At 41.0% G+C, this 21,870-nt stretch overlaps 1 protein-coding gene across 2 annotated transcripts in view; it reads left to right on the forward strand.

Moving 5' to 3' along the window:
* The first annotated feature begins 288 nt into the window (after nucleotides 1–288).
* Nucleotides 289–21,870, forward strand: part of ANTXR1 (ANTXR cell adhesion molecule 1) — a 222,562-nt gene continuing 200,980 nt past the window's right edge. For both annotated transcript variants that reach the window (XM_043603551.1, XM_043603552.1), the window contains exon 1: nucleotides 289–1,036. In XM_043603551.1, the coding sequence (XP_043459486.1) occupies nucleotides 885–1,036 (152 nt within the window). In that variant the 5' untranslated portion in view covers nucleotides 289–884. The remainder of the gene's footprint in view (nucleotides 1,037–21,870) is intronic.

The raw sequence follows: 21,870 nt of genomic DNA on the forward strand, positions 1-21,870 counted from the left end.
TGTTTATGCTATTCCCAGCCACGTCACTGGACCCCAACAGTCTCTTTTATGATCTGCACTAATAGTGCAGTAAGGTCACTGGAATGAATCAGATCACAAAGGCACCGTTCATGTCTACTTCATTTGCACAATGGCTCCTTTGCAAAGGTCCCAGCCCCAGGGTCGGAGCCAAGGTGCTTGGAGGAAGTAATTTCTCATCAAATGTTTACAGTGACCTTATCGACAGACGCAGCGTAGGAAAGCAGAGGACAGGGATAAAAAGGCTAGAGAGTGAGCAAGAAGTAGGAGTGGGGAAGAAATAACGGAGAATGAAAGGGAAGGTGCATGAGAAGAAGGAAAGAATGAGAAAACACGCACAACCACACTCACGCGAAAGCCAAAGGGCGCTTTCGCCATCTTCGGCCACAAGGTGGCACCCTTTGAACTTTCTTTCCGCCCCCCAAAAAAGGAGAAAGGGAGGAGAGAGGGGGGCAAGAGGAGGGAGAAAAGGCAAGGCAGTCTCCCAACCAAGAACAATCTGAAAACCCACCCCATAATATTTAAAAGCTGGGACAAAGAAGCGTCAGGACGAAGCTGCTTCCATTGCAAAACGTCAGCGCAGCCTCCCGAGCGGTCCGCCGCCAGAGTCTGGAGCAGCCCCTTTAAAAAAGCGGAGTACAGTATTGGGATTTTTGAAAACTGAAACCTAGAAACAGAATCGAAGCGGAAACCAGAAGGAAAGCCTTGAACTCCTCCAGACAATTGCTTCCGGGGAGTTCCAGGAGCGCGAGGGGGAATAAAGGGCCCGCGAGCAGGGCCCCTCGGATGGCGCGTCCCTGAGGGTCCAGACGAATTCGAGGCGCGTGGGAAGCAGAGGTCCCTACCCTCTCCCTGGGCTGCAGGTCATGGCCACCGTGGAGCAGAAAGCCCTCGGCATTGGCTTCAAGTGTCTCTCCTTGGCCACTTTTGTGCTCATCTGCGCCGGGCAAGGGGGACGCAGGGAGGAAGGGGGTCCAGCCTGCTACGGGGGATTTGACCTGTACTTCATTTTGGACAAGTAAGTGCCATGAGTTGTTGCACCCTGGGCTCGGCTGATGATGCTCGCTGCCGGGCTGGGCTTGTTGGCAGCGAGGCTTTGAGACAGGCACGCGTCTCCAGGGACCCAGAGGGACCGCGGGGGTGGCCGAGGCCCCGCGCTGCGCCTCTGTCGGGGAGCGCGCCTCCCCATCCTTCTTCGCTGCAGCTGGAGCCCGCAGGGGCGTCGCTGCTGGTTCGAGGGGAAAACCTACTTTCCGCCTAGCTTTCTGTGAATGAGGAGCCTGCAAAGGAGTGTGAGGATGTGTTGACCTAATACGTTTCTGTGAATCCTTTCCCTTTGCTTTAGAAACCTGGTGAGAAGGGCATGCTTTGGAGAGGCAGAACTTCCAGGCAAGGCTGGAGTGGGCTTTTGAAAGTCAGTCCTGTCTTTGAAAACAAACAAACGACAACAAAAAAACCCCACATTCTGTCCTGCATAATGCATTGCCTTTGTTCCTAATAATACAGTGCACGCTGACTGGGCAATTAGTGAAAATATAAGGCGGATTTCTCAACTTAGACACTATTGGGTTTTAGGCTGGGGAATTCTTTGTTGGGCACCCTTGGCCTCTCCCAGTAACCCCATACTTCCCCGCTCCATGCTCCCTCTCTTCTGCCCCCTTCCCCCCCCCCCGTCCCGCATTGGTAACAACCAAAATTGTTGCCAGACATTGCCAAAAGTCCCCTGTGGGAAATTCCCACCTGCCCTGCCTTGGCCTGGGACCTCGGATACAGACTGAGTCAAGTTCTTGGTAATTCCACTGGTGGGCTACCTGGGAGGTGCAGGAGCCCTGGTTTCCTTAACAAAAAGGATAAGAGTTAGACTTCAGGTCTGCTCAAGGGAGAGCTGAACTCTCACCAATTAAACATTTCCCAAATCCCCTTAGATTTGCCAAGCCCACAGTCATTCCAGGAAGCTTTATGCTATCTACTAAAATCCAGCTTCAACAATAAAAAGCCCCTCAGAGAAGATCCATGCTCATTAAAACTATGTGAGCTCTCCGGTGCCAGGAGAGACGCTTGCTGTTAACAGTGGTGGGGAGATGAATTTCACAGACTGGAAAGTATTTGGGAGTTGGAAAAAGAGTCCCGCAAAATAAGCTGGCCAGCTAGACACCAAATGTGCTTTGCAGTTGCCCCTGGAGTTTGATTTTTCCGTAAGGGCTGTTTTGAACTCCAGATTCTTTGGATGAAAAATGAAATCTCTTTCTTAGAGATTTATGAGAAGGTGGATACTGAGAATATACTCTACTACTAAGAAATGGAATTTCTTTTGTTACTTCTAGTGGCTGGGGGCAGAAGCTCACAAATTCAGAGACTGTCTGAAAGCAGTCAGAGGTGCCCATCATGGTGCTTCCCCACCCCCCCCCCCACCCCAAAAAGGCAGTTCAGAAGGACAAACAGGAAGACTTGAAAAAATGGACAGAACCACCATGCCCCTGAATGGATTGACTCCACACGGGAGAGATAATCAGTTCTCCCCCAAATTAATTTGAAGTGAATTAAACATTTAAATCAAAGTTCTGTAGGAATTTATTTTGGTGGTGAGAGGAATTTAATAAAATGATTCCGAGTTTATCTTAGAGAACAAAAAAACTGGTGAAAAAGAGGTAAAACATTTTCAGAGAAAGATAATGAAGAAGTACTTATACCTCCAAATATTAAAATGTATTACAAGGCAAATGATTACAAACAGGATGGTAAAGGCCAAAGAATAGGTAGACAGAATAGAAAATCTAGAAGGAAATCCAAGAACATGTGAGCATTTAGTGGAAGTTCAAGTCAGTGGGGAATTAATTTGTTACTTTAAAAAATGATTCTTGGACAAATGGTTGGTAACATGTGGGGGGGGGGAAGGTGACATTTTTGTTTTACACCACAAACCAAAGTAAATTCCAGAAGGACTGAAAATTTAAATGTTTGCAATGAAAGGATGAAACAACCGGAAGAAAATTTAAACAAATATTACTGTAACCTTAGGTTTAGAGCTTTTAAAACAGGAGGACAGAAACAACAAAGAAAACGATGAAAATATTTAAATATGTTCAAATTTTCCATTTCTATAAGCGAAAATATGTCAGAAATAAAAGATAAGAAGCTACAAAAACTTTGACAGCATAACTTATTGCTTAAAGATTGACCTTAATATATAAAAAGCAATTTTAAAAAGATGATTCCAGGAGAAAATAGGCTCAGTACATAAATAATTCACCAAAAAACATATGAAAATCAGTAAATAAACAAAAAATTTCAACGTCACTAGTAATCAAGTGAAAAAAGCAAACAAGATGTAATTTTTATTAAGTTAGTGGAGATTTTTTTTTTAATTACAATATTCAATATCAGCCAACTTGTGGGAGGAAAGCACTGTCATATCTTACTAAGGAAAATACAAATTTGCATGGTCTTTCTAGACTGGTGATGTCCAATAGAACTCTCTGTGACGATGGAAGTGTTCTATACCTGCTCTGGCCAGTATGGTGTCTACTAGCCATATGTAGCTATTGAGCCCTTGAAATGTGGCTAGTGTGAACAAGGAAGTGAACTTCTTATTTTATTTATTTTTAATCAATTTAAGTTTAAATAGCGTGTGGCCACTGTATTGGATGGTGCAGGCAAAGAGGTAATTTGGCAACATGTATCAAATACTTTTTTAAAAAATGGGGTTCTACTTTTCCATCTAACAATTCTATGTCCTAAAGGAAAAGTCAAATATACTCTCCAGCAAGTGACTAGATGTATGTTCATGGCAGTGCTGTTTATAATAATAAAGCTGAAAATTACCTAAATGTCTAACAACAGTGGATTTCTTAAGTTAGGCATGATATTAGCAAAGCATTGAATATGCAGACTGTGCATGCTTGTAAGATATTTTAGGAGAAGTATCTAATGCTCATGATGTACTCTTAGGTGAATATTATATTATTATGTACTCTTAGGTGTATTAATGTACCAATATTATGTACATTAAGATTCTATCTTTGTAAAAAAAAAAAAAAAAAGGTAAACACACACATGTGTATTTCTTGATTTACCTAATATGTAATAGTATTCCTGTCTGGAGGATAAGATTTTTAAATTCTTTTCTTGTGTTTTTCTGAACTCTCAAAATTTTCTACAATGGGCATATGTTACTTCTATATTCAACAAAAATAAGTTACTTTGACTTAAAAAAATTATTTCAAGTGTGAGGAGGTCTCTAACCAGCGTGCTGAGCCCCAAGCATATGATAATTATAGAGGCTGCTGCTTCTTTTGTATTTAAACCTGGAGAAAATTTCTAAATGCATCATGGGATGCTCTGCAGTGCATTGGGGACCCAAAAAATGCTCTATGAAAGAAATAATGGGGGCCCCTTTGGAGGCACCTACCTTTATATTGAGGTGGACTCCTCTGACTTCTTTTAGTTGTCCAGTGGCTTGAAAAGAGAGGGTATTTTTGTGCTGAATGAAAAAATTGCTAGCACTTGATGGTGTGCACACTTCAGCTTGTGCTCTTGACCCAGGCCGATTTATACGATTGTTGAACATAGGTGGGGGATGAGCCCAAAGGCAGTGATTGCAAGAGGCCCCTGGTGGTCTCTGGTCCTCTGTCCTAGAAAGAACAGTGCTGTCCAGCACCCAACCACAGCAGAGCGGAAGGGAAAAGAATGCTGACTCACTTTTTCCTTGGGCTACACACTGTCTACAGGCTGAAACTAAGGAATCCCAGGGCACTGAATTCACCTTTCTTCTCCCCACCCCTCAACTCCCTTTTCCCTGGTGAATGGTCCTCTTTTTTTCCATGACATTAAAACTCAGCCCATTCCACCTTTAAGCAGGATGCATCTCTGGCCTGGAGAGAACCCAGATTATACATTTAATGGAACGTCGTGTTTTCCCAACCAGGAGCAAGACTTCATAATGATAACCTAGACTACCACAGTAACACAATAGGGCATTATTAGCGGCTTTGGCGATGGGGCTGGTGGACTGGGCTTCACAAGGCTTTATACTGATGGAATTTCATCTTCATTTAAACATGCTTTTCTGGTTACAGTCAGGAAAAGTAGATTGCTGGGAATTCAATCAGGGATTTGAGGAGTCAGATTTGGAAGGCTTTATGCAGAGAAAAACAAGGAGAAGCTAGCTTCCTTTCACTTTTCCAGGGGTCCTCTAAGATTCATGCATCCTGTTGAGTGGTCCATGGACATAAATGTACCTTTCCTCTCTCCCAGGGCTCCCCTGCTATGATACTATACATTTATGTATCATACATTGGTCAGTTTTATAGGGAATGGTTAGTTACTTAAATGGAAAAAGTGGATTTTCCATCATGAGTCTTGGGGAAGTGCTGGCTATATTCATGAGTGCCCTAAAGACTTCAAATAGGGGCAACTGGGTGGCTCAATCTGTTAAACATCTGACCAGCTCAGGTCACGATCTCACAGTTCATGAGTTTGACCCCCATGTCGGGCTCTGTGCTATCAGCTCAGAGCCTGGAGCCTGCTTCTGATTCTATGTCTCTCTCTCTGCCCCTCCCTCCACACATGCTCACGTGCGCGCTGTCTCTCAAAAAAAAAACAAAACACCACATTTTTTAAAATAAAAAAAAAGGACTTCAAATATAAGATGATGTCGATAGCAGGAGGCGTGGAGGAGACAGGGGGTTGGAGGGGACAGTAAGCACCAAATAACTTTATTGATAGGACTTTCCAAAACCACAGCCAATAATATATCCTTACATTTGTAAAGGCTCTCCACAGGCTCAGCATGTCTTCTTTTACCACTAGAGCCCTCTGCTATTTCCTTCCTGTTTGGTAGGAAGGAATTTTCTCTTTCTCTTCTCCCCATACAAGGAGACCCCATTGCCACTCACCCAGAGTTCTACCCTCAGCACCACAATTGGATGATCCCATAGTGGTGATGATCTGTAGGACCATTACCATGTGTTATACTCCAGGGACATGGCCGTTAAATAGATTCTTGTAGCATTAGACTGGGAACTTCACCACCGGGTATGGTATTGTTTTCCTGAGAAAATACTTCTGGGTTGCCAACTACCAACTTACAAAAGAAATCTTTAGAGTCAGAACTGAAGTCTCCTGATACTTGCACATTCTCACAAGTGCCCCAAAGACAACTTTTCTTGGTAGCTAAGGCAAGCACTAGTGTCCTTAGTTTACTGATGAGCAAACCGTTAAACCTTTGTTCAACCCACTGGATTAAGTGACCTGCCCGAGGACCTAGGATTAGCTCATGACAGAGCTGGGCTGATGTCTGATCCTGACTCCGAGCCCCGCTTTCTCCACTCATCGCTGCCCTGTGTACTTGGGTTATAATGAGAAGCACATGGCAGTCCAACTAGAGGAACTGGGTGGGTTCCAGGAATGAAAAATCCCTGCATCAGAGTTTCAGTAAATGATGGTACATAAGGCAACCAACATTACTTAATTGAGGAACTACTGCTTTGCTAAATAAGCTATAGTTGATTGAAAGTTTCAAGGACTCTAGCCCCCTGCAGCCCACAGAGATGAGAGCTGATGGCTAGGACTCTAAGGTGCATTCAGGATATCTGATTAGGATGCAGTTAACGGTCCAACAAATTGTTAATTTGTTCAGATTGAATCTGATGGAAAAAGGAAATTCAACTCTTGTAGACGTGTTGAATGTTTTCAGATGTAGCTTGTTTTCAGGAATACCTTGAAAGAGGGCTTTGAGTAATAAAAATGCAAAATTAGCTCTGAATAAGGAAAACAAAAAGTCCATTATAAGATATCTTGAAAATGCTACAATAATAGTTATGAGAGGCCTCATTTAAAGAAAAAAAAAATTTCCTCAGGGGCCAGGAATCAATCAATCTCTCCCTTTCTCTTCACTTTCTTCCCTTCTTTTCTCTCCTTTTTTCCCCTCCTTCCTCCTCCCTCCCTCCCTTCCTTCCCAACTCTTTCTTTCTTTCTTTCTTTCTTTCTTTCTTTCTTTCTTCTTTCTTTCTTTCTTTCTTTCCTTTTTATATTGAAATGGATTTTATGGTTGGTTTTAAATGTTTCTCCAGTTAGGGGCGCCTGGGTGGCTCAGTCGGTTAAGCGGCCGACTTCAGCTCAGGTCATGATCTCTCGGTCTGTGAGTTCGAGCCCCGCGTCGGGCTCTGTGCTGACAGCTCAGAGCCTGGAGCCTGTTTCAGATTCTGTGTCTCCCTCTCTCTGACCCTCCCCTGTTCGTGCTCTGTCTCTCTCTGTCTCAAAAATAAATAAATGTTAAAAAAAATTAAAAAAAAAATAAATGTTTCTCCAGTTAGGCTCCAGGTTTGAAAAGGACGTATTAGACTTGTTAATAGTTGGCAGAACTGCCTACAAATTGGAGATTGGCATATGGGTCAAAAATAAAAATAAATAAGGCATAGGTGTTTTGTTTTGTCTTTCTGTCTGGATTAGCCAAGTAATTGCTTCTAGTTTCCTTAGCTATGGAGACCTGGTAAAACCCAGTGTCAAGTTGAGAATAGAATCCAAGAGTGTTGGAGGAAGGCGCCTGTCCTAAGATAACCTGTAATTATCTTCAAGTGCTAAAGGACTCCCAGAGGTCCAGAAACAAACTCTGGCATCCCTTAGCAAGGTTTGGCTGTCACATAAATGCAAACGGGATTTTCTCTCTGCTAATTTGGAATGTATGTCTATTTTTGATTTGTGGCCAAGAGACTGGATTTTGCCTTTCCCAGCGATCACTCAGCAACAAAAGACAAAATAAGTATTTGGACATCTCCTGACATGTTTCCCAGACATGCCAGTTTCATACTGAAAAAAGTAATCAGGTTTCTTCATTTTGGCTGATTCTTTCATTCATTTGGCATAAATACTTTCTCAGTTCCAATCACAAGTGTGTACTCAATTAAAGATATAGGTAACACAGTGTCTATTGCAAGCATGTCCCGTTCTGGGAGCTGTAAGGAATGGAAAAGAAGCAGGAAGCAGTTCCAGACTATTTGCTTTTTAGGCAGAAGGATATTAGAAGGATTCTAGGCAGCCAAAGCTAAAGGCTCCTGAGGATTTGGGGCAGGGGGCAAGTAAAGTCAATTTTAGATCAACAATTAAAAAAATAGTAAGTAACATTTACTGAGCCCTTGCTACCTGCCAGGCACTGTGGTAAGTGCTTTTCTTGTATTACCCCATTTAGTTTTTACAACCACGTAAGGTTAGTACAGTCATGATCACCATTTGACACATGAGAAAATTGAGGTTTAGAAAGGTTAGCCAAGGTCACTCTAAGTGGTGAAACTCAGCCTCAAACCCAAGCCACTCTGACTCACGATCTACGCACAAAGCTGAAAAAAATCTAAACATGCAAATGAACGTTGAATCAATCAGGATAGGTTAAGTTATGCTGTAATAACAAACAATTCCCAAAATCTCAGTGACTGAAAGCAACAAAGGTATAAACTTTTGTTCATAATCTCTGCCTACTCCACATGTTGGATGGGAGTCAGCAAGGGCTGTCTGCTCAGGGTAGTTGTTCTGGGAGCCAAGCTGGTGGAGACGTCATCTTAACACCAGCTTCCACCATGACAGCTACAAGAGAAGAAAATGCTGGAGGGTCTCTCACTGGCAATGAAATGCTCCAGCAGAAACCGATACACATCCTTCCACTCACAACACATTGGTCAGAACTAGCTACTTGGCCTCAGCCTATGGAAAGAGGGTGAAAAAGGTCATCTTCCCATGTCTAAAAGGAGAGGAAAGCCAGATATGGGTGGGCATTAAAAGCCTCTACTGCAAACCTATAATTATACACGGGTTTGGCCTGAGTAAGCAAGAAAGGAGTAGTCACCGAGGGCAGAGATACATAAGACAGATGGGAAAGGGTTGGTTTTGAGCTAGATCTTGTATTTATTCATCAACCTGGGGTTTCTGTCAGACATGATAGTTCAATCTGCCTATGAGGCAGTGATGGCTCCTGCCCTTTTCCCCCCTTCCCCATTCTTCCCACATCTTAGTGGGTAAGGAGTTAAATTAGATTAAATGGAAAGCAGAAATGGAGATTAGACAAGCTTTCCTGCCACCTTTGTATTACATGGACATCTGAAAACTAGGAAACTCTTTTTCCATAGTTTATAGGATATGAGGGAACTTGGGAGGCTGGCAAGGGAGAGCAGCCCCCGGACACTGCAGCAGCTGAGCCCAGAGGATGCCCATGTATTGAAGAAACTTATTCAAAGCTTAAATCAAACACCAAATGTGTTTCTCAGTGGGGGTGCTGTTGACAATGTTAGTAGGACATTTTTTTAATGTGGGGATCTGTAGGATGCTTAACATTACTGATCCTTGCTTTGTAAATGCCAGTAGCCATCTTGATCATTGTGATAACCAATAAATAAATGCTCTTACATTTATTTCTGAATGCCTTCTTATGAGATAGTACTGCCCAGGTCGAGAACCCCTGACTGAAAGATGGTCAGGTAGAGCAAGGCATGGCAATGATGTTGATTCCTAGCATCCCTGGACTGCAGCTGAGCAGGACGAGCATTTTGTCTGGAAGAAATGGGAAGGTTTCATTGATAAGGACAAGTGGAAATTGTAGACCTTGGAAATGAATGTGTTCAACCAGTAGTTCTTTTTTTTTAATGTTTATTTATTTTTGAGAGAGACAGAGTGTGAGCGGGGAGGGGCAGAGAGAAAGGGAGACAGTCTGAAGCGGGCTCCAGACTCTGAGCAAGGTGTCAGCACAGAACCTGACACGGGGCTCGAACTCACAAACTGTGAGATCATGACCTAAGCCGAAGTCAGACGCTTAACTGACTGAGCCACCCAGGGGCCCCTCAACCAGTAGTTCTTTTTTTTTTTTTTTTTTTTAATTTTTTTTTTCAACGTTTATTTTATTTTTGAGACAGAGAGAGACAGAGCATGAATGGGGGAGGGTCAGAGAGAGAGGGAGACACAGAATCCGAAACAGGCTCCAGGCTCTGAGCAGTCAGCACAGAGCCCGACGCGGGGCTCGAACTCACACACCGCGAGATCGTGACCTGAGCCGAAGTCGGACGCTTAACCGACTGAGCCACCCAGGCGCCCCCTTTTTTTTTTTTTTTTTTTTTAATTTTTTTTCAACGTTTATTTTATTTTTTCAACCAGTAGTTCTTAACCAAGGGCCAGATCAGAACCTGAGAAGGCCAAGGCGAGCATGTATATTTTGGAAAAAATTCCCAGGTGATTCTGATGTGGGTCTCTCCCTCCCACAATAAGTGGTAAGAGTGAACAGGAAGACAAGGAAAGCTGCCCCATAATGATGTCCTTTCTCCTCTATGGTGAGATGTCGCTGAGGCAGCAGGCACCTCAGAACTGGAGACCAAGCAGAGTTCTTATTTTAGGCAGTGGTAGAAAAGTCCAACCTGATGAGGAGAAGGAAGAGCAGAGATCAGACAGACTATGCACTGCCCTTTAGTGTTACCAGGCCCTATCATGTGTGCATATATATCTAAGCCATGTATTTGCCAGTACAGTCCTTTGTTCCCTTTCTATTGAGATGTCACACATGAAATGTGGCTCCAGTGCCTCAGGAGAATGAACCAAGGCTCAGGCATAAGTGTTAAGAAAGCCAACTTTGGAATCAGACATCTCTGGCTTTAAACACCAGCTCAGCCTTTTCACCAAGCTTTGTGACCTTGTTGAAAATTACTTAGCCTCTCTGAACCTCAGTCTTCTTACCAATAAAATAGGCCTTAAATTTCTGCCTCACAGAAGTGTTATAGAATAACATTAGATTAAAACCTGTAATGAAGCATTTGGTATGTGAGTACCCAAATGACAGATGGTAATGGTGATGGTGATGCTGCTGCTGGTGGTAATTACCCCTGGAGAAAGAGGATGTGGGTCTCTAACGAAAGACACCTCCCTAGATTCCAAGCAGGACTACCTGGCTAGGAGAAGGGATACACCAATTTAATGCACCAATTAAATGCACCTACTTTTAATACACCGATTTTCAAACCGTGCTAAACTTCTGGAGGTCTCTGATTCTCAAGGATTTCACATTTTAGTAGAAGAGACAAAGGGCTAGGGAAACAGAGTTGGTAAAATAATTTTGGGTGAGATGTGAGAGGCCTAGGAGGCTTCATAGAGGAGGTAACTTTGGAGCTGGAACTTGAACATTGAGCGGGATCTTGCCAGGTAACCAAGTAAAGAAGAAGACATTGCTCGCAAAAGGGTAACATACAGGATAGCAAAGTGACCCACCTCCCTTGTGGTGTAAACATGATGGGGAGAGTGACAGGAAGGAATCTAGGAAGAGTGGATTTTTTAATGTCAGCAATAGGTTATGGGATTAAAGTTTTCTAGAGACAAAAGTGGCAAGCTTCTATCTATATCCCACCTATTCTTGTAGTAGGAATGAGGAAGAGAATAGATGAAATTGAGAGCTCTTTTGTAGTGAGGAGCAACAGGACCTGATGAACATGGGATGTGGAAGAGGAAAGAGTCTTGAGAGAGTAAGGAGGAGGTTTCAGAAGGAAAGAAGGCTTGGTGTGGATGTGTTGAGTCTGAACACGTAGGGCATTTGGGTGGAGATGCTGAGCAGGCAGTTGGATTTATACCCTGAGACTGAGAATAAAGATTTGAGTGTTGTTAGCCCAAGGGTAGTAGTCGAAAATGTGGATATGAATAATAAATAATACCGAGATGATACCAAGATAATCTTAGGATTTTTAAAATGTCAAGAAGAGGTGGAGTTTATTGACAGAGATGGCCAGGGTCCAACCTTAGAGGAATTGCCAACAGGAATATCTGTGCCAAAGAAGAAACTCCACTAACTGAGAAGAAGTTTCCAGAACAGTCAGAAGAGAACCAGAGAAGAATTCTACCACCGAGGCAAGGGGAGAGAGAATTCCAGTGGAAGAATAATCCACTGTTTACCCCTTTATGTCATCTTTTCCTCTATTTCTAGTCTTGGTGAATGACATCACCACAAACCCCAGCCACTTACACCAAAGATCTGGGAGTATCTTTCTCATACTGCAAGGCTGGACAACACCTGCCCTGACATCTGTCCTTTGATCATCCCACATGACCCATTCTCTACCTCCTCGGTGCCTTAGCTCAGGCCTTTCCCTTTTCTCAACCAGTTCACTGAAATAGTCTCTAAATTGGTCTCCTTACCTACTTTCTTCACCCTTCCCCCACCCCATGTATTCTTGACAGTGGCACCAAATTAATCTTTTTAGAACACACATCTAATCTTGACATCATCTGACCCATCCTTTGACCTTTAAACACTTACCCAGAACTCTTTTAGAGCAAAATGTGAACTCTTTAGCAAGGCATTCAAGAGCCTTATTGCTCAGGCCACTATTTCCCTAGTTTCATCTCTTACCACAACCTACACCCTTGTAATTTCCAACAAAACTGTACCATGTGGTTCCCCGAACTAACTCATGCACTTTCTTGCCTTTAGCTAATGCCCTTTATCACCACTCCCATCTTTACATAGGTGGTGCCCTCTCACCCTTATGAGATGATCATTAGTACTTGGCCCCCTCCTATCACTAGTTGTGGGCTCCCTGTAGTACAAAAAAAAAAAAAAAAAAAAAAAAAACAATCACCTCTCTACATCACATCTTCATTCAAAATCCCTTCCTTATTCAGAATGTCTCAACTCCATAACAACTCACATTGCATGATAAGCAGCAGGATGGTTGATTATCAAGAGATGGAAAGGAATAACCCTTAGTGTTCGTCCTCTGGGGTCTCATTCAGTGGCCTTATCTTCTTTGCCTCAAATCCTGATGCTCAACCATGTACAGCTCCAGTTAATAAATACCTGTAGGAACCACCTGGAACAGAGCTTTCCCAAGATCTTGGTGGCAAAGGATTATGATCAGAATCATAGTCATTCTGACATCATTTCTCACATACAAGGTAATGCAAATACCAAATTTATGGAAATGACATAGAAAATTTAAAAAGTGAAGTATCCTAACTGTACCTATACACCAGTCAAAATAATAAAAGGAAATTCAAGATGCCATTGGACAGCCATAATTTAACCACTAATCAATAAATCACGGCCCAGGACATTACTGGCTTATGCTTCTTGTCCCAGCACAATTATTAATGGTTTCTTATTTTACTTTTGAAAATGTCTGTTTGGATTTTAACGTATATGGCCATCCTGATTGTTAATTGTCATAAAAGACAATATCAAAGAAACAAAAGGGGAGATGATTAAAGGCCAAACTGGTGAAGCTCCTTGTATGCATTACTCCATTAAAATGGTCAACCAATACAGCACTCCTGGTTTTCCCCAAGTGCCCCAATTTTAAGCCTTTCCTGGTATACCCACTCCCACATTCCCATAAGAATTTTTGGAGATTTTCTAGTACTTCTCAGTATTAATAACTAGCATTATAAATTGTAATTGTGCATTTCCTGACCCCTCCATGGGGAGGCAGTGTTGCATAGGTGTTAAAAGCCCAGGTTTAAACACCAGAAAGGAGACTGAACAATGTTTAGACTAAGAGTGTGGACTCTAGAGCCAGACCACCTGAGTTCAGATTCCAACTCTACCATTTAACTAGTTGTGTGTCCTTGAGCAAGCTACTTAACCTCTTTGTGAACTCCGTTTCCTCATTTGTAAAAAGGGAGATAATATTATCACATGGGGTGGTTGTGCCTAGAACAGAACCCTATGAGCATGTAGAAAGTTCTCATGAAATGTTAGCTACTATTACTAAGTGGTAATGCGGGTAAAGTGCTCACCACAATACCTGCTGCTTAGTAAGTACTTAATAAATATCAAGGGTTGGAATTATTAATCTTTATAGGTTCGAAAGGACCTAGTAGCATTCAAAAATCCATTTGTTGAAACAATAGAGTGTGTTGTATTTATGCATATTATAAATACGTCCAGCAAGATGAGAACTGAGAAAGGCCATATATTTTAGCAGAAATAAAGCATTGGCGACTTTTGGAAGTGCACTTTCAGGGTATCATAAATGCTGGAACTAAAATTTAATGAGCTGATGGTCTTAGTAGGAGATAAGAAAGTTTGTTTAGGATTTCTGAAAAGAAAGATGAACATACACGACTTCTCCTTCACCACCTCCCCCACTATCATCTACAACTGCCCCAATCCCCTAAAAGAGAAAGTCTTAAGGAGGCATGTGGGGGCAGCCTGCATCAGGTCCAAAGACTAAAGATAGTGACATTGACATGCAGCACACTTGTAAGAAATTCCACTAGAAACAAAACAGATGGACTGAGTTTGAAGGATGTTAGCCAGGCTCTACTTTCAACTCTGTTGCCAAGTTGTAGAAAACACGGAGAGTAAGATTTGGGAGAAGCTACAAAAACAATCCCAAATCTAGAAGTGAGTTTGAAGTAAAGAGTGGGAAGTAAAGAGTGATGAGAACCATCTCCCTGGAGCCCTTCTGCATTGTACAGAAGCCGCTACACTGGATAAGGAAGGGGCAATTAAGCCACAAAAGAGAGATCCCATGAGCCCCAGTCATCTTCATGACCCTGGTTCTGTCCAGCTTCACTGAGTCCTCCCCATAGATCCTGGACCTTCATAGATCCTGGACCTCCAGGGAAATGGCAGAGTTCTGTCTTTGATTCTGTGGATACAGTAAGGGCCAGGAAAGATGTCTGGTACAACAAAATATGAACCTGAAGTGAATACCAGGCCAAAAACCCCTACCAATGACAAGCTGGAATGGATGTAACCATGTCCAAATAAAAACATGCAAACCTTGTGAGGATGAAATTCATCTGTGGCAAATGATAAGAGTCTATTCCATTCCCTATTCTTCTCTAAGTGATGGAACAATAACCTAAGCTTATTTTAGCCATCAAAAGCAACTCCTTTCTTCCGGATTAAGTTCTTAGAGAAGTTTATGAGTGCGAAATGAGGCAAAACAAAAACAAAAACAAAACAGTACAAGAAACTATGTCGGAAGCAAATACCAGATCCAGCAACACCTTCCCACATTCAAGGATAACAATAGGGCCTATAAAATTTCAGCAACTTTAAAAGGGGATTAAACAAAATTCCCAAGGTGAAAGAAGAACATGTTTATACACAAAGAATTTTCAAAGCAAAAGAGGACAGTTTTGGCACCATATGTTTTGTAAATTAAATGATGTTAAATAAAATAAGAAATCTGTGAAATAGATAAAACATGAAACAAGGAGACAAGGAACCTAGAGCAGTTAACAAAATATGAAATAATAGGGAAAAATGTTAACTCACCTTAGAAGCAGTAAAGAGCCAAACCAACAATGGAGAAAATGAAATGAATTGATGAAGGCTTGTTTGAGAAATTCTCCAAATTTGAATAGGAAAATGGGTTAGATAAAGTGATAAGAGAGAAGGTAAGAAATATTGAATGATGAAAATAGATATCCAATTATCCAACATACCGGATAATTTCAGTTGCTAAAGGATAGTCTAGAATAAACACTCAAAGATTGAATAGAACTTTCCTGATTTAAGAAAAACTTGAAAATGAAGATTGAATAGGCTTATCAAAAGGCAATAAAAGTTAATTAGTTAATTAAAAGAGATGAGTACTTAGGTATGTCCTTGTGATCCTTTTTAATTTCAAAGACAAAAGAAGAATTTTATGAGTGGTAAAGACACGGATTACCTACAAAGGTTCTGACACATTAAATGGTGGAGAATTTTGATGGATAAATTTATGACCTACAATGTTATATTCAGCAAAGATGTCACATGTGAAGAAAATAGGAAAACATTTTCAAATACATATGGATTCTTCTTAAAAAAAGGGAGTAGGGATAATTTTCAGGAAATTACCAAAAAGTGAATCAAGATTAAAGAAAACTTTAAATATAATAGTTATTAAATAAAAGAAGTGGCAATGACCATTGAAGCCATTTAAGCAAATATATGTCCAGTTAGTATCATCAGTAAATTTTAGATAATAATACATCAACAAACAAGAGCAGCCTGTCAGGAAAAAGGAACATGCTGAAAATAAGAAGATTTTGGAAAGTATATTTCTGACTACTCAAATCCACTGGAAACCATGACCACCATATTGCAGAAAGTAAATTCAGTTCATCAGAAGACAGTTTAAGAAGTTTTTCCCAGAACTCAAGCAGAAAGAATATAGAGTTGAAAATGATGAGACAGGAGATAGGTGCTAGGAACAGGATATATAAACACACACACACACACACACACACACACACATATACACAATAAAAAAATATATCTATATAAACTATATACAATATATTTACTATAAAAATTCTAGGAAGAGAAAAGAGAACATTTAGAGGACCTACCAAATACTCAAACTAATTAATTTTTAAAAGGATCCACAACATACACAACCTTATAGATAAATTCTTAAAATATAAGATTAAATAGAAATGTCTACATTCCTCCAAAAAAGAAAAAAATTAGATTTCCCTTCCCCCCACAAAAAAAGCAAGACTCAGACTGATGTTAAATTTTTTTTTCTTTTTGGCCTACAACATTAAATGCTCAAAAAAAAAAAAAAACCTCAGTAATTATAGAGTTCTGAGTGAAATGTGATATTTAAATTTCATAACTAGGCTTTCAAAATTCAAAATGTATGCCATCCTCATACCCTTACTGAGAAAAATTGCTAGAAAATATTGACATCAAAATGTAGAGTATATTGGAAATAAAGAGCAAGAAAAAGATGTAGCATAAAAGAAACAGAGGTAATTGGCCCCGGAGAAATTAATATGAGGTTATACAGACACGTAAAACTTAATGGATAGATTCTCAAAAGAGGACGTGAAAAATAGAAATTTTTTACTCAGGCTATAAAAAAATTACTTCCACTACATTCATATACAAACAAAACAAAACAACAACAACAACAACAAACCAAAATGTAGTCTACTTTTAGCTCCCCAAACCCCCTTCTTCCTCCCAGGTCCACCTACTGAGTAGTAAGAGTTATGGAAATCCCTAAATTTTGAACCAAAGTGATAATAAGAGTCCAATGTTGCGATTTTAGAAAATTCAGTTAGGCAAAATGCTCGATCTTTCCAACTTTGCCTCCCCCAACCCCTCTCAGTAGAATGTGGACATTTGAGAGGGACTAGTTTGCCTTTGTGAGTAGGTCCTTTGGTTTTGGACCAGTGGGGTTTCATGGAAAGTTCTAGAAAAGTTCGTCTTCAAGGAACAGAAAATTTCAGTATCACACTTTTCCAGAAAACAGAAAAAGATGGAGTCTCCCAGTTTATTTTAGGAAGCTTGTATATATCTGATATCAATATCTACTAAAGATAACATGTTCATATGCAAAACTGCTGACCAAACTGAATAAAAACTTTAAATCCAAAATCAGATATCATCAAAATAATACTAACAGTGTAGTAGAAGAAGAATATACCAAGACCAAGTAAAGTTTATCCTAGAAATGCAAGGGTGCTTCAATATTTAGGGACTGTATTAAGATAACTCTCATCTATTCTTGACTGCCAAAGATGAAAAACAAATCATTTTCTCAGTGGAATCTGAAAAGACATCTCTCTGAATACTTAAGTGTTCAAAGGACATAGAGGGTATGAATAATGAGGCTGTTTTAATACATATATTTTGAACCATATACCCCACAGAGAATAAACTTTCTTTTCAAATATCCATGAAATATTTATTAAGTTGCAAAGAATGCCTCCGTATATATCCCAAGGCACAATTTTTCTGGTCCACATTCTCAGCAATAAATAACAGGAAATAAGTAGCAAAAGTTCAGCTACCAGGAAAAATACACTAAAGTTTAGCTACACTCAAACTTTAGCTAACCAGGAAAAATACATAGATTTTTGTGATGAGAAAAACTGAAAGAAAGTCACTGTCTAGGACAGAGGTTGGCAAACTATGGCCTGCAGACTGTTTTTGTAAATACAATTGTAGCATCACCACACTTTTTAAATTTATGTATTATCAGTGGCTGCTTTCAATGGTTGCTTTTGTGCTACAACAGCAGATTTGAGCAGTTGCCATGGGGACCATACTCTGCAAACCTGAAGTATTTACTGTCTGGCCCTCTACAGAGAGTTTGCTGACCCCTGGGCTAAGAAAACATTTGCACCCCAGTAGAAAATGGGCAAAGGATATTGATGGCACGGTCAGCCTCACGGGCACATGGGACCTCTGCAGTCACCCAGGAGCCCGCACTTACAAAGGTCTGGGTGGCACTTGGTTTAATGCTCTGCTGTCACCATCTTGAAATTTTTAGTAATTTTTGAACAAGAGGCTTTCCTTTTCATTTTGCACTGATTTCTGCAAATTATGTCGTTGGTACTAATTGATATTCAAGGGATACCTGGGTGGCTCAATCGGTTAAGTGTCGGACTTCGGCTGAGGTCATGCTGAGGTCATGATCTCACAGCTTGTTGGTTCAAGCCCCGCGTTGGGCTCTGTGCTGACAGATCAGAGCCTGGAGCCTGCTTCGGATTCTGTATCTCTCTGTCTCTGTGCCCCTCCCCCGCTCACACTCTGTTTCTCTCTCTCTCTCTCTCTCTCTCTCTCTCAAAAATAAACATTAAAAAAAGAAAAGAATGCTTATTGATACTCAGTGTTTTTAAAACAGAAAGTGCACAATAAATATGAAAAAAATCTGTGGCTTATAATTAAGTCCATCCAAATAAAAATTGCAGTGAAGATCCATTTTCATCTATAAAACTTAGAGATATTTCAGAAAGAGGTAATCCCAGGTGTCAGTGATGGATAAGAAACGAGCACTTCAGATCTTACCCCTGGGACTTTAATAATCATGATGGCGGGAAGGGAGGTAGAGCGGCCACTGTCCTATGTGCTCACTGTGTTCAGGCAGGATACTTGGCACCTTGGGATCATTAGATTTAATCCTTAAAACAATCCTTATGAGATAGATACTATTATCCCCATTGTATAAAGGAGGAAGCTGAAGTGTAAGAAAGCAAAACATCTTGTTCAAATGCCATACTAGTAAGTGGAAGAAAAGGAAGGAGTCTGAACTCAAATCAGGAGTTCAAACTCACATGGGCATTCACCAAGTCGGTGTTCATAACTGCTGGTCTGAACAGCCTCAAGAGTAAACTTCTGTATAAAGAAATGCAGTAATTACAAATATATGTATCCCAGGGTAGGAAAAAAAACCCCATTTTTACTGTACTTGGATATATAGAAAATAGTTTAGAGCTGCTTTCTTAATCCAAGAAAGACCCTCCTGCTGGGTGCAGGTGTGGTGAGCAGAAGAGACCACTTTTTTCCAAACTGGAAATCTTAGCCCAGTGCAAGAATTTAAACAGTCAGTATATCAAATTTGAGGTTTTGTCCCTCCCCGGCCTCCACTTCTCTCACTCACATGGCTTATTGTGTCCTCCTGGCATATGCATGTGAAAGGGGCCTCTGACTTCCCTGGCAGCCACATTACTGTCCTTGTCTGGTCATGGTCACCTAGTGGTCATCCACACATCATGTTGGTGGCTTTGGCTGGTAACCTGGGTGGGGGGGGGAGGGGTCTCACCTATCACATCTTAGTGTTCATTTTAATGAGGGGAAATACCTTTTGGACAAGTAACCAATTTCTGTTTTCCAAACAACTATAGTTTTGTGTTAAATTTGCACCAAACGTACGAATAGTTGGTATCAGATAATATTTTAGGTTTTTCCTGGTGTGTGTGTGTGTGTGTGTGTGTGTGTGTGTGTGTGCTGGAAAAGTCAAATTAATAGAGATGAAAGGAGTACTTATTTTGCTATAATATCCTTTTGCTCTGATTTGCAAGAGAAAATACAGTTTATATCTATCTATCTATCTATCTATCTATCATATTACTTACATATAATTGACAAAAAGTTCCACACATAATTACTTTCTGTTATAGCATGCAATAGATCCTAATATTTCTGTTCCATTCTGCTTCATTTTGTTTTTAATGTTGGCAATATCCTACCAAAATGATTTCCCAAATCACTAATAGGTTGCATTCTGCAGCTTGAAAGTCATTGTTTTTACAGCCATCAGTCAGATTGACTAAAGGAAAAATTCCTCACAAGTCAGTAGGGTGGGGCTGGGTGTCCTGGGCTGGGGTCTCCACAACATAGAGAGGAGCCCCCAAGCTCAAAGTGGAGTGCTCAATGGTTTGGTTTGGGTCTGGACTGGTATCTGAAGAAGTTGGAATAGAGGCAAGAGTCAAGGTCAAGCTTTTTAAGCATGAGGAAGGCTTGGCCATGAACCCTGTCAGTAATAGGAGGATAAGGCGTGGGCTGGGATTCGGGCTCCAGCCAATTTGAGTGCAATGTGAGGTTAGGAGGAATGAGGGAGGCCACGGAAGAAGCTGGGGAGCAGAGGGAGGGGACCAATAAATGCTGGGCCTTTGACGAACTAACTAATTGCTTGTCCCACTTAGTGGCGCCTGAGCCTGTGCACCCTTCCAGGATTAGCTGGGGACCTGGGTGGGTCACTTAGGACATCAGTGACTTCAGTTGGGTGGGGCTAAGGAAGAGTGGGACTGACAGTTTTATAATTTCCATCGTTAGAGCAACTCTCTCTTCCAGGATTAAAAGACTTGTGGGTGATGGTTTCAAAAATAAGCTCTGTTTTCCCTTTCGTCTTATTCTAACCCATGTGCAAAAGAAGGGGAGACAATTTAAACTCAGTTTGGCCCACTTGATTCTTTCTGACTCTGGTTGTGTGTGTGGCTAATGGAAAGAGCCTGTGTTTTCTAAGGAGCTTAACCACAGGGAGGTTTGGAAACTCACATAAGCACAAAAGAATGTATTTCAGAAAACAAATCAGAATGAGATTTAGAGTTCTTATTTTGCTCCTACTCTTTGCATATTAGACCTTTGGAAGTAATTGAGCAGAAATCTGAGGGTAATGCCAGGTTACATGTGAAATCCCTTGCTGGGAACTCATAATGAATGCAATGACACAAAAGTTTGTTGATTTCTTACTATGTTCCAAACATTGGAGAGGGCATAGAAAAACAAAAATAAGTAAGAAACTTTGGAGCTGCCCCCAGCACTTACTTCTTGTGGAGCTAGTAGTAAGGACTGGTGGCTTTGCCATCCCATGATCTGGGAAACCCTTCTCAAAGTCAAGTCAAAAAAATGGTGTGAAAAGGCATTGACTCTGATTTTTAGTGGACCCATGTATATTGAATGGATCTTCAAGCACGGAACTCTGTAGGACTGTATTCAAGCAGAATTCCTGGAGGCCCCTTGAATTCCAAATTTTGCTGAGACTTATACTGAACCAAGGCACAAAATCCCAATAAGGAGCCTGAATCCTCCACATTGTCCTGATACCCAGCTGAATTATGGAAATCTTCAGGGACTAGAATTGTATTTGAATTAAGATTTAATTAAGTCAAATATCAGGGACATTTCACATCTGCTGATTTTCTACAACATGGACATTTCAGCTCTCCATGACTATAGTTTGCCACCGACTTTGTCTTAAAAGCAGTTTTTTTAAACCCATAACAGAGTCCAGTGAAACATTTGCAAGCTCCTACATAATCTGGGCTAAGAAGCAGTTTTTATTTCTACCTTGGAGCTTTGGTAACAATGGCTGGATGAGCCATTACTGCCTGAAGAGAACATCAGGACTCCATAGCTGGGATTTTAAGATCATTAACTATTAAATAGGTTGATATGATTAATGGTATGTTTTATACGTTGTAGGGTGGATAGAAGCTGGAATTTAATCCACTCTCTACCATTTCCCCATCTAACACCCTATTTCTGGCTATGACCAGGAGGAATCCACTTAAGTCCTCAGGGTTGAGAGGAAGCCAATGATCCAAATATGGACACACCACCCTGGGTTGTACCTACTAGGTACAACTAGGTACTGGGAGTAA

This window comes from Prionailurus bengalensis, chromosome A3 (assembly GCF_016509475.1).
Source record: "Prionailurus bengalensis isolate Pbe53 chromosome A3, Fcat_Pben_1.1_paternal_pri, whole genome shotgun sequence".
NCBI classification, from domain to species: Eukaryota; Metazoa; Chordata; class Mammalia; order Carnivora; family Felidae; genus Prionailurus; species Prionailurus bengalensis.